At 34.5% G+C, this 13,444-nt stretch overlaps 1 protein-coding gene across 5 annotated transcripts; it reads left to right on the top strand.

The window, feature by feature from the left end:
- The first annotated feature begins 2,277 nt into the window (after nucleotides 1–2,277).
- LOC109618898 (uncharacterized) lies at nucleotides 2,278–12,917 on the top strand. 5 transcript variants are annotated; one of them, XR_010707707.1, is made up of 4 exons: nucleotides 2,278–2,876; nucleotides 3,826–5,018; nucleotides 9,898–12,320; nucleotides 12,796–12,917. XR_010707707.1 is itself a non-coding variant. In XM_066066402.1 (3 exons), exons 2-3 carry the CDS (start codon nucleotides 3,974–3,976, stop codon nucleotides 10,890–10,892), a joined length of 2,040 nt encoding a protein of 679 aa, XP_065922474.1. In that variant the 5' UTR covers nucleotides 2,278–3,350; nucleotides 3,826–3,973; the 3' UTR covers nucleotides 10,893–12,767. The 5 variants fall into 5 exon arrangements, 2 of the variants coding, with proteins under 2 accessions (XP_065922474.1, XP_034337971.1); XR_010707705.1 differs by having other exon boundaries at nucleotides 2,278–3,350; XR_010707706.1 differs by having other exon boundaries at nucleotides 2,278–3,350; nucleotides 9,898–11,846; nucleotides 12,796–12,911.
- Nucleotides 12,918–13,444: the final 527 nt, after the last annotated feature.

The following is a 13,444-nucleotide window of genomic DNA, read 5'->3' as shown; positions in this document are numbered from 1 at the left end:
GTTGTGGTTTCATCTCTATTCGTGTACATCAATTTTCATAGATTTTACAAAAATTAGTTTCATGAAAATGTAAATTCAGTAATAATGACTATGTTCCTTCCTATACCATTGATGATGACTTCGATGAATTAAATTTTGTCGATCCACTTGACAACAAAATGTATTAAAATTGGTATTCAATGAATATTGATGAAACCACAATATATAAGGATAGTCCTCTTGTGTCACATTTTAAAAAGGTTTAATTGATCAAAATTGATCCATTTTCAAATTATGCCCCGAGGTTATTAAACTTTGTTGAGTACAATCTCGTGCTCCAAACCGTACTCGTATTCAAGGTATTGAACTTATAAAATTTCTTGTACTCCGGCTGTTTTATATGCTATAATTTCATCATAATTCCATGCATAGAAAAATGTAGGTTAGTTTAAAAATTACAAAGGATGGGGGCACATAAATATAGTAAACTTTCTATTTCTTATTTATTCGTCATTTTATTCATTTATATTATGTGCCACAAACTTTGAGAGGGGGGTTTATAATTTAAGAAGATGGGGAAATAAGATATGGTGCAAATGCCCATTCGGTTTAGTCGTGAAACACAATTATGAATTTATTTTTTTCCAATTAAATCTATTCAAATATATTATTAAACGAGTTTGCCAAAAAACAAAATTTCTAACTATATTCAGTTTTTAAATATATTTAACAAAAAATACCTGAACTTTTGATGGTATCCAACCCATACCATAAACACTCTAGATATATAAGGTTAGCTTATGTCAGGAACTCTAACCACTGAGCCATTTCAGACACAACAAAGTGGGCTCTTTAAATATTATGTGTTACTTTGGCTGCAAATATACGGACTTGTATTATTTTTTCAAAGCGTTCAATTGTTGGGATACAAAATAATATTTTTAATGTATAGTGGGTCATCTCGCCACGTTTTTGTTGATTGAAATCGGTTTGTTTTCCATTAGACCTTAATTAGACTATAAAAACAATATGGAGCCCAGACCCACTCTATACAAGAAAATGCCTTAAAATTCTAAAGATGACACTATTTGCTGGTTTTGACACGTATACGCCAGTTTGAGTCAACATATTCCGAGTATTGTACATACCGTATTTATAGGTTTAAAATCAATGATATGTTAAATAAATATTGCTTTAATTGACTCTTTTTTTTTTTTTGGATAATATAAGATTTATTGATATTTTAATTTTTCAGTAGCTTGTCCGACCGTGTATGGGCATATTACACGCCTTATCCACCCATCTTCTTTTTTATAAACCAGCTATTTTCTGTCGAAAACATTGGCTTTTAAAAGTTGTTTTTCTCTGTGGTGGTGAAAATGCTTTGAAATATGATAATTTAGAACAATTTTGTACACGGTCCAACAACAAGAGATAATCTCAGGGTTGGTCCAGTATTAGTCCAGCACGGGAGTGAGCACCCCCCCCCCCCCCCCTAATAAAATATTTTGGATTTGTTTACGTACAAAGTAATGCAAGCAGATTTATTTGTTAATTGTAAAATTAAAACTATAAACACATACAAACTTCGTAGTAAAGAAGGTGTTGCATTTCCTATCCTAATTTTCCCTAAAGGAGTTGCAGATAAAATGGAAAATTTAAAGTTATAGAGAATTTAATTTTATTCTTTTTTTCCCTTGTTTGGAGCAGTGTAGACTTTTATCTAGAAACTTTTATAAGAGCATTATATAAAATTGAAAATGGTTGCACAGACAAATGTGGCAGATTTCACACTTTATAAGAGGGAATCCTCATTGTTGTGAAAAACTGCCTCATTGAAACAGAATTAATTTTATCTAAACGTTTAGAGTTAGACAATTTATTAAAAACTACCATTTCCGATTTATGTTTCATAGAGGCATATTTTTTTTAAAAAAATCTAACTTGGAAAATCATTAATACCTTTGAAATCAATGAACGCTGTCTTAAGTATCCTCATCCGTAAGTCTTCTCCAGATTAGTCGAGTGGTAACGCAGTAAGAACGGAATGCAACAGTGTCCGACTAATTTGATTAGGTTCAATTCCCGAAACAGTTGTAATTTTTTAGTCATATTTTTTGAATCGCATGAAAAGGTAATGTATATAGATAATTCAAGAAAGTCAGAATAAAGTTATTTAAACGCTTGATTGTTAATGTAATAAATATTGTGCTTACTTTTGTTATTTTGTTAGATTTCTTACTGTGTGAAGTCCTCGTTATAAACTTAAATCATATAAAGATTTTCTTCTTAACAAATCATTTTGTCGTGAGGAAAACTTGTTTTCAAATTAACTAAAATTATATTTTTGAATATTTTGATTTACCATTAATAACTTGTAAGTAAAGCTATCAAATCTTCTTTTAATCCGATGGCATGTCTCAATTTACTTTTCGGAGTAAGTGTTATGTAACATTACATATATTATTTACCTTCTGTCAGGGTTGCTAAAATCTATGTCTTTTATGTTTTGTCATCTATTGCTCTTGTAAGTAATTGATCTGTTAGGTAAATTGTGTAGGTGAAAAAGTAGGATTTTATTAGATTGCTCAAAGCTAGCTATCCTTTGTGTTCAGATTAAGTATAGTCCGAGTTTCTATCACCTCTAATGTGTTGTCAAATTGTTATGTAATCAATTAGCCATCATCATGCGCGCTTCGTATGAACACATGTGCGCTGGTGACTTTTACACCCCTAAACAAAAGAATAATTTAAAGAAAGAATTTCATTGGTTAATTCTTACAAAATCGCATTTTCGGCAAACTGGGTACGCGTCCCCGTGTCGGTCACTTTTCCATATTGAATAAAACCGCACGGACGTAAAACCTTATTAATCTTCATTTTTCATCTATATTCAGGTAAATATGACTATTTACTTTATTTTATATTGGAATTATTATTGGTTTATTATACTACTCATGTTTTTATCATGTTGAATAGATACCTATATACATAGATATATAAACTTTATAATTATTTTTCTATGCATAAAGAATGTTAGGCTTAATTATTTTGAGTTGTAAATTGCTTTTAAATATTCTTTGTAACTGCCTAATATAACATTAGATTGATCATAATTTGCACTTTTATTATTTTAACTATGTACATATGTTATTTAAGTCTTATGATTTTAATTTGTTTAAAATTGCTCATATAATGTAGCGTAGCGGTTACGCAGGCAAAAAAATTTGTGTAGTTAGATTATTAGTAGAAATTAGAATCGGGCTCGACATGTTAAAAATATATTTTCTTTGTTTACAACGACTGTCACTCTACAGACTGTTATCGTCAATTGACTTACATACGTGATGTTAACATTGTCTGAAACGCAAGTAAGCTATTGATTGATTGTTTTTGTACATCGGAAATGTTAAAGTATTTTTAGAAATTGTCGATCGTACGCGATTGGTGTGATAACTCATGTGCGCCAAGTTACAATTCTGTGAGTAGATCACGCCCGATCTAAATTAGGTGTTTGCGTTATAATGTTAATAGTCGATGTCTGTGTTCTTTTTATATTTTCAATGTCTCTTTTATGATTTGAATTAAAATTAATAATTGAAAGCATAAATCTTAATTCAAGCTATTTCTATTAATTTTTGGTTTGGTATTGAATATTATTTTGAAGCTTATTTGAATTTATGAATTCTTCACATTGTATAAATTACTGTTAGGGACATTGTTTGTGAGGGCCTTGAGCCACATCTAGTTTCATTTGATTTTATGTTTTATAATACACTTTTCCATATTGAATAAAACCGCACGGACGTAAAACCTTATTAATCTTCATGTTTCATCTATATTCAGGACTTCTCCTTATCATTTGATAAGAAGCGCCATTGGCCAAAAAGAAGGGAAGATCACTGGTGGAAGATTACGGTTTGTCTCAACACCTCTCACAACAGCAACAGCGAGTATTCCCCTACTACTAAGTTGTTCATTCCATCCGAGAGCTATGCCAGTAACAGGAACTCCATCCAACACGGTGGTCAACAACCGTGTGACGAAGGAAAGACTTGAAGAGGCAGTTGCGGAATTGAATACCAATATTCAAGCAAAGGAAAGGCAACTACAAGCAAAAGACCAACAGCTGAACGACAGAAATGAGTATATCCTGCAGCTAGAGGAGCAATTACAAAGGGCAGAAGCAAGACGCTCCAGGGACAACGAACAACCAGCCCCCATTCAAACAGTCAATATTGAGAATGAAGATGACAGACATCCCCCACCTCCACCTCCTCCTCCTCCTCAACCCCGTCCAGCCAACCCGCTATACCAAGAGGAAGCTATGATTCCCAGGATCCCAGCGCCACAACTACCTAAGTTTGATGGAAGAGGATCAGCCACAGAATGGTGGATGTCGTTCATGGCCTTCATTTCATTCACCAACATCCCGGTCGTGAGAGCAATCCAAATGTTGCATTTCTACTTCACTGGGATTTCCCTACAATGGTTTACATTCCTGGATCCCGTGAAGAAAACATCGTTGGAAATGTTCAAACAGGCCTTTTTCGATCGGTTCAAACCATCCTCTCCCATCAACAAAGACCTTCTGAGGATTCAGCAGCAACCAGGAGAAGGTGTGGAAGAATATTTATACAGAGTGAGAAAATTGGCCACCGATTCTACCATGGATGAATTGGCAGTGACGGAGTTAGCCAAGGATGGACTGCATCAAAGACTCCGTGAACTTGTAGTTCCTCAACGACCATCAACGTTGGACCAGCTAAGGGAGCAAGCCATCCTGGCAGAGGATGCAGTGGATTTGAAGCGATCAACATCCAACCAAATTCCCAGTGCAGACTCGCAAACAAAAGGAACTGTGGATACCGCACTAGTGGCAGCCATACAAGCAGCCATGATAAACATTATGCCAGCCACTGTGAGTGAACACAGACAGGATGAGGAAGTTAATGCAGTATACAGTCCTCGCCCCCACCAGCAGCGGTCCAGCAGAAATCAATGGCCCAAACGAAGAAGTCCCTGTCTGCGATGTGGTGGTAAGTCCTGTTTTGATAAGACTCACTGTCCTGGTTTTAATTCTCAATGTTCATTTTGCGGAAATGTTGGTCATCTAACTCAAGTATGTCACCTGAGATTACTAGAAAATGCTACCCAATTTCAAAAATCAACATAGGGATTCGAGCCTGTCCTTAGACAGCCGTCTCAGGATGGGCATAGTGGTAATGAAATTTGCTTAGCTACAACTCTGAAAGAAAATAAAGTGCTAATGAATGTTGGTGGTCAAAATGTTAGGGCTTTGCTTGATACAGGTGCAAGTATTAGTGTCATGAGTTCAAATTTCTTAAACAAAACTAGTTATCATAGTGCTAAATTGATAAAGCCACAGCATCAGAAAATTAAAGGTGTCACTGGTAATTATTTGAAAGTGCTAGGAATGCTAGATACTAACTTAGAAATAGATGGTGTCAGTTTTCAACACAAAGTGCATGTTATTCAAGATCTTCACCATTCTTTTATTTTGGGTTTAGACTTCCTCACTGCTAACCATGCTCAAATAGATTATGACTCTAACACACTAACAATTAACAATGAACATGTGTGTCAAATCATAACAAACTCAGGTTTAGCAAGAACTACAAAATCCATTGTCATCCCAAAACGATCAGAAATGATGGTTCCTGTTCTGATATCAAGATGTAGGAATGGTGATCAAGTGCTATTAGAACCACTTCCATCTCTTATGAAAAATTTTCACATCACAGCTGCTAAATGCCTAGTGAAGGTGCAAAGTAGAAAAGCATATTTGAAGGTTCTTAATCCTACATACAGTGATGTGAGATTGAGAAACAATCAGAAATTAGCTACTGTTGCAGAGATTGTAGGTTCCAATGACAGTGCAACTGTTTTCTCCCTAGACTCTGACAGTGCTAAAACACCTTCACAAAGAGTTGCTTCTAAAGATTCTGATAAATCTCATCACAAATCAAATTTGCAATTTGATTTGTCAGAATCAGACTTGACAGGTTGTCAGAGAGCACGTCTTTTAACATTTTTGAATGATCATAAAGATGTGTTTTCTACAGATTTATCTGATCTGGGCAAAACTCACTTGTACAAACACAAAATTGAAACTTTGCCTGGATCAAAACCAGTTAGGAAGCAATTTTACAGGACATCCCCTCAGATGTCGAAGGAAATCAAGAAACAAGTAGATGAAATGCTACAAAATGATATAATTGAACCTTCGAACTCTGAGTGGCATTCTCCTGTTGTCATGGTAAAGAAGAAAAATGGACAGTTGAGATTTGCTTGTGATTACAGAGCTTTGAACAAGATCACAGTCCCAATGTCCTTTCCTCTTCCTCACCTAGAATCTGTGTTTGATGCAATTGGGGACACAAAAGCCAAATTCTTTACGAACTTAGACTTTCGGTCAGCATTCTGGCAAGTTGAAATGTCACGTTGCTCCAAACACAAAGCAGCTTTTATCACACAAGATGGTGTGTATGAATGGAAAAGGATGCCATTCGGTTTGATGAATTCACCTATTTCCTTTCAGACACTCATGTCTGGTGTGTTACGAGAAATGAATTTCAAATCTGTCTTGGTTTACATTGATGATGTTTTGATTTTCTCGAAGGATTTTGATTCTCATTTACAAGATCTAACACAGGTCTTTACAAAACTTCGAGATGCTGGCTTAACGTTACAACCATCAAAATGTCATTTTGCTGTAAGACAATTGAAATTTCTTGGTCATGTCATTTCTCGTCATGGAGTGGAAGTGGATTCTGAAAAAACTAAAGTAGTTAGCCAATTCCCTGTTCCAAAGAAACAAAAACAAGTTAGAAGTTTCCTCGGTATGGCTAACTACTATAGGAAATTTATTCACAATTATGCAAAAATTGCTGCACCTTTAAATGCACTTCTCAAGAAGAACTCTATCTTTATTTGGACCAAAGATTGTCAACAAGCTTTTGACACCCTCAAAAATGCCCTCATATCTGCTCCAATTCTTTCTTATCCTAACCCCGAAAAATCTTTTGTTCTTACTTGCGATGCATCAGACACTGCCATCGGATACTATTTGAGTCAGGTATCAATAGAAGGTAAGGAGCAGGTCATTGCATATGGTGGAAAGGCATTGTCAGCTCAGGAGAAGAAATACACCACGTCAGAGAAAGAACTTTTAGCAGTAGTCAAAGGAGTTCAAGCTTACAGGCCATATCTTGTTGGTGCTAAATTCACTGTATATACAGACCATAGGGCCTTGGTATGGTTAAAATCTGCCAAACATACTGGACGTTTAGAAAGATGGGCGTTGAAGTTACAGGAATATGATTTTGATATCGTTCATAGACCAGGTAAGAACAATTATGTTGCGGACGCATTAAGTCGATTGCCTTACCAAGATGATTCCGAAACAAAGGATCCTGACAACAAGAATCCTGAGGTAAGTACCTTACAAGTAGAAGAGGATACTAAAAACTCTCAGAGTATTCAGATCAACCTGTTCTATAACCCGGATGATACTGAAGTCATAGTCCTCCAAGAGGATCAGTTACAGCCAGTGGTAGAGGACACAAAGCATCTCTCTCAGTTACAACGAGAATGTGGCGACTTCAAGGATATTATCAATTACCTTGAAAATCAGACCCTTCCAGTGGACAAAGCAAAGCATGATGCCCTTGTAGCAGAATCAAGACACTATTCCATTACAAATGGCATCCTAACGCATCTATTCCAAAGAAGATGCAAGAGACAGCCAGAGGAGGATCGCTTCATGACCCAAATTGCTCTGCCAAAAGTACTACGTCTTGATGCCCTTCGACAGTACCATGACAGTCTTGCAGGTGGTGGCCACCTTGGAATTGAAAAAGTCAGAGCTTCGATCATACAAAAATATTTTTGGCCACGAATGCATCAAGACATTGTAGACTATGTCAAATCTTGCGCAAGATGTCAAAAAGCAAAAAGAAATTTCAATCCAACTAAACCTCCTATGAATCCCATGCCAGTAAAAGAAAAATTTGAGTGTTGGCAAATTGATATTTTAGGACCCCTTAATAAGAGCTCTCATGGATATGAATACATTTTGTTATGCATTGATGCTGGAACTAGATGGCCCGAAGCTTTTCCTCTGCGTTCCCAAAATGCAATGGAAGTAGCCACTGTTCTATTTGACAACATCATAACCAGATATGGGGCTCCATCAATTCTATTTTCAGATAGAGGCAGAAATTTTATGTCAAAAGTCATTAATGCCCTTTGCGAAATCTTTGACATATCACAATACCATACTAGTGCCTATCACCCCAATACTAATGGTTTGGTAGAGAGACAAAATAGCGTTATAGCCCAGTCTCTGCGTGCCTATTGCGGCAAAGATCAGAAACTATGGCCAAAGTTTCTGTCTGGTATTATGATGTCATTCAGGAAATCTATTTCAGCCAACTCTACAGAATTCTCCCCATTTTTCTTAATGTTTGGTAAAGAGATGAGACTGCCTTTTGACATTGAACTTCAACCAAAGGACAACATGGCTGGTGATGCAAAACTCTACATCCAAGAGTTTATGTCCAACCTTAAAATTTATCACAAAATAGCCAAAGAAAATGAACTCTACCATCAGCAAAAGAACAAAGAAAAGTATGACAGGACAGCCAAGGTTCCAGATTTTAAACTTGGAGATCGAGTTCTTATGTCAATCCATCAGATACCCAAGGGACTGACAGCCAAACTGTACGACAAAGCACAAGGTCCATACCGCATTGTTAGATTAGGCCCAAATTATACTTATGAACTGAAACGTTTGTCCGACAACAAGCTTCACCCATCACTAGTAAATGCGATTCATCTCAAACATTACTATGATCCGGAAGAACACAGAGCTCACCTTATCCCTGACAACATTCCAGATGTCAACCAGCCACTGGATGATGTTTCTGATGATGAGGATGATCACCAACTGCAACAAGATCCCATACACACACAACCTTTGCCTGACTCTAACACTGATACACCTACTGATGCACAGGAAAATACACCTAACCTAGCTCCACCACAAACTGCTGATACACCCAACATTCCAGATTTCCAAACGTCAACAAAAACATGGAACATCAAAAGCCTACCATCAGCAAAATTCAAAAATGGAAGACGACTCATTCGAGTTGAATGGGAGAATGGAGACAGAACTTGGGAGCCAGATGAAAGCTTTAGTCCTGAACTCTTAGCAGAAATCAACAAGAAATTTACAAAAAATGGCAAAAGAAGAAAGACTTGCATGACAAAACCTTCCCTCCTTGATTCACAACTTTAACTTGGAAAAGTGAAGAAAAAAATCATTTATACAACATGATAAACAAAATGTAATATAATAATTAATATCTGTACTTCACAATTATGAACTCAGCTTTTCAGCAGTGGTTAAAGATTCAAAATCAGTTAACCGAGTTCCCAATTGTTTGTACAGATTAAAAAAAAAAAAAAAAAAAACAAAGCATGTGCATACATGCAATAAATAACTGAACATTAAATTGTTCAACAGTAAACAAAATTCACCATTCATTCATCTTGGTACCCCCCCCCCCCAATATGTTACATTGTTTTGATTGAGGTAATTAATAGTTATTGGGATTATAATTCAAATCTAATTGGTATACCTGAGGATTTAATAGAGTTCATAAAGGTAAAATATCAGAAATTCGGTCGACCTTTTTCAAATTTACTTTGGACTTTTGGACTTGCATTGATAATTTTTTTTTAATTCTAAATTTGTAATATTGGATGTGGTAATGTCACCATCCAACAATTTCTGTTGTTCATTAGTGCTAGATTGTTAGGTCTGATCAACCTCTCAGTCATTGACAATTACCACATCTAACATTTTTTTTTCTATCTTAACTTTTGTAGATTTCTGGTACACCTTAAAGCTCGTGCCTCTTCTAGTTTTGATTGTCTTCCCAATACTCACGGTTGCATCACAATCCCTTCCTAATGAGCAAAGAGTCATCTCCAGTTGTTCATTTGGTATAAAGCATGTTGCATATATTTGTTCTAATCTACCTTACTCCTTTTATTTACCACAAAGCTTAAATGGTGGTAATAATGTATTTAACAACTTAACAAACCTGTCCTCTCTCAAGCTTAAACAAGCACCTGTAGTTCCCTATTTTGAAACTTACAGCTTGATTAACATGTTCATGTCAATCTTACAGTCATTGTCAAATACCAGCTTTTTGTTTCCATTTTATTCATATCACCTGGTTTTAAACTTGTTGATTTGTGTACTTTTCATGCACAGAGTTAAAACATTAGCATTAGCTTTGTTAATTGTTAAGAATGTTACCAGTGTTCACTCTCAATCACTGCCCTCATTCGTTTATCATAAAGCTACTCCTGCACCTGATATCAAAGCATCTTCTTCCTTAGAAAATGTCTTCAAGTCTGAACTATCCTGGATTCATGCTATTTTGGTTATTTGTTTTATTATCATTTTTATTCAGTTAATTGTCATTTACTTTCTTTATAAATCTAAACCATCCAAAAACACTAAAGTCATTTTAGAGCTAACCTCCGGTGGTGAGTGTGTTATCATTCCATTATTAACTTTACCACTGTGTCCATCCTATTACCTAATTCAAAAACCAATCATTCATAAACTATCTGCATCTAATTTTACATCTCGCCAACTAAAAGCAGATTGGTCTCCTTTTGAAATTATTGATAAATTATCAAATAAATCAATTACAGTCCCTTCTCAAATTCCTGTTAATTATCTTATATATCGAAAATTACTCAAAATTTTGAAACAACCATTTTGTGCTTATGTCATGGTAACTCATCAAGGTTTTTCAACTGTAATTCAAGATCAGGTTGACTCAGGTGACATGCTTGACTTGTGTTAATTGCTATTTTTCTTTCAGCTGGTACAATTTTATATGTGTTATTTAATCCTTGGACAGTGGTCTTAAATGATTAACAGGACTGGTGTACATATGTTGATTTTTTTTTTTTCTCCCTTTTTTATGCCTGTGTAACCATGTAGTTTAGAAAATTCATTTTTATTGGTTTTTTATGCATTTTTCTTTTTTTTTCTCCTTTATTTTTCACAAACTTGTTCATTCATATACTTACAGTTACAGATATTTTTACAATTTTTTTTTTCCTTTTAATTTTTGGTTTGGGGACCAAACCTATCGTGGCAAAGGGGGTAATTAGTCATGGACTCATTGGCAATTAAAAATTGTTAATTAGTAAAAGACATTTGTCGTGAGGAAAACTTGTTTTCAAATTAACTAAAATTATATTTTTGAATATTTTGATTTACCATTAATAACTTGTAAGTAAAGCTATCAAATCTTCTTTTAATCCGATGGCATGTCTCAATTTACTTTTCGGAGTAAGTGTTATGTAACATTACATATATTATTTACCTTCTGTCAGGGTTGCTAAAATCTATGTCTTTTATGTTTTGTCATCTATTGCTCTTGTAAGTAATTGATCTGTTAGGTAAATTGTGTAGGTGAAAAAGTAGGATTTTATTAGATTGCTCAAAGCTAGCTATCCTTTGTGTTCAGATTAAGTATAGTCCGAGTTTCTATCACCTCTAATGTGTTGTCAAATTGTTATGTAATCAATTAGCCATCATCATGCGCGCTTCGTATGAACACATGTGCGCTGGTGACTTTTACACCCCTAAACAAAAGAATAATTTAAAGAAAGAATTTCATTGGTTAATTCTTACAAAATCGCATTTTCGGCAAACTGGGTACGCGTCCCCGTGTCGGTCACTTTTCCATATTGAATAAAACCGCACGGACGTAAAACCTTATTAATCTTCATTTTTCATCTATATTCAGGTAAATATGACTATTTACTTTATTTTATATTGGAATTATTATTGGTTTATTATACTACTCATGTTTTTATCATGTTGAATAGATACCTATATACATAGATATATAAACTTTATAATTATTTTTCTATGCATAAAGAATGTTAGGCTTAATTATTTTGAGTTGTAAATTGCTTTTAAATATTCTTTGTAACTGCCTAATATAACATTAGATTGATCATAATTTGCACTTTTATTATTTTAACTATGTACATATGTTATTTAAGTCTTATGATTTTAATTTGTTTAAAATTGCTCATATAATGTAGCGTAGCGGTTACGCAGGCAAAAAAATTTGTGTAGTTAGATTATTAGTAGAAATTAGAATCGGGCTCGACATGTTAAAAATATATTTTCTTTGTTTACAACGACTGTCACTCTACAGACTGTTATCGTCAATTGACTTACATACGTGATGTTAACATTGTCTGAAACGCAAGTAAGCTATTGATTGATTGTTTTTGTACATCGGAAATGTTAAAGTATTTTTAGAAATTGTCGATCGTACGCGATTGGTGTGATAACTCATGTGCGCCAAGTTACAATTCTGTGAGTAGATCACGCCCGATCTAAATTAGGTGTTTGCGTTATAATGTTAATAGTCGATGTCTGTGTTCTTTTTATATTTTCAATGTCTCTTTTATGATTTGAATTAAAATTAATAATTGAAAGCATAAATCTTAATTCAAGCTATTTCTATTAATTTTTGGTTTGGTATTGAATATTATTTTGAAGCTTATTTGAATTTATGAATTCTTCACATTGTATAAATTACTGTTAGGGACATTGTTTGTGAGGGCCTTGAGCCACATCTAGTTTCATTTGATTTTATGTTTTATAATACACTTTTCCATATTGAATAAAACCGCACGGACGTAAAACCTTATTAATCTTCATGTTTCATCTATATTCAGGACTTCTCCTTATCATTTGATAAGAAGCGCCATTGGCCAAAAAGAAGGGAAGATCACTTAATTAGTCATGGACTCATTGGCAATTAAAAATTGTTAATTAGTAAAAGACAATTTTATAACTATAGAAAGTTGGGATTTTCTCTTTTCTATTGAATAGCAGAGTATACCGATTTCAAATAGACATGTACAGGTTGTTTAAAAAACAGCAAAAAAGTATGAATCGGAAATGAAGCAAACGGTTAATGAAAACATGTACGGATAAATTTGTTCTTTTATCTGGACTAGGCGTTTATCTAGATAGTATTGAAACATGGAATGATTATAACTACTACCCTGACGGTTTTGAAGAGCCAGAATCAGATTTATCCACGTAGCTCCAAAGAGTGTTCCTTCAAAATACAGAATATATGGTTATCTTCCTAACTGTATATTTGGTGGTTGCCGTGTTCGATAGAAACACGCGAAAAACATGTATTTTGCAGACATGCGGAACAAACCCGCTATGTAAATATAGCCGTATACATAAGGTGTCTATATTTAGATATGACTACTTCAAGCGATATCGATATTTAAAGGTCCTTTTCACGGTAGGGAATATTCCTGCTTATTTGCAACACTCTCTATAAAATACCGAAACTGAAATAATTCA

Source organism: Magallana gigas, chromosome 7 (genome assembly GCF_963853765.1).
Source record: "Magallana gigas chromosome 7, xbMagGiga1.1, whole genome shotgun sequence".
In the NCBI taxonomy this organism is placed as follows: domain Eukaryota; kingdom Metazoa; phylum Mollusca; class Bivalvia; order Ostreida; family Ostreidae; genus Magallana; species Magallana gigas.
This window is presented reverse-complemented; position numbering and strand designations above follow the sequence as displayed.

Excerpts from the sequence above, each read along its gene's own strand:
- LOC109618898 (XM_066066402.1), top strand. The coding sequence starts at position 3,974 with ATGCCAGTAACAGGAACTCCATCCAACACGGTGGTCAACAACCGTGTG. Across the intron at positions 5,019-9,897 it reads TCCCTGTCTGCGATGTGGTG|ATTTCTGGTACACCTTAAAG; the intron begins GTAAGTCCTGTT and ends TAACTTTTGTAG.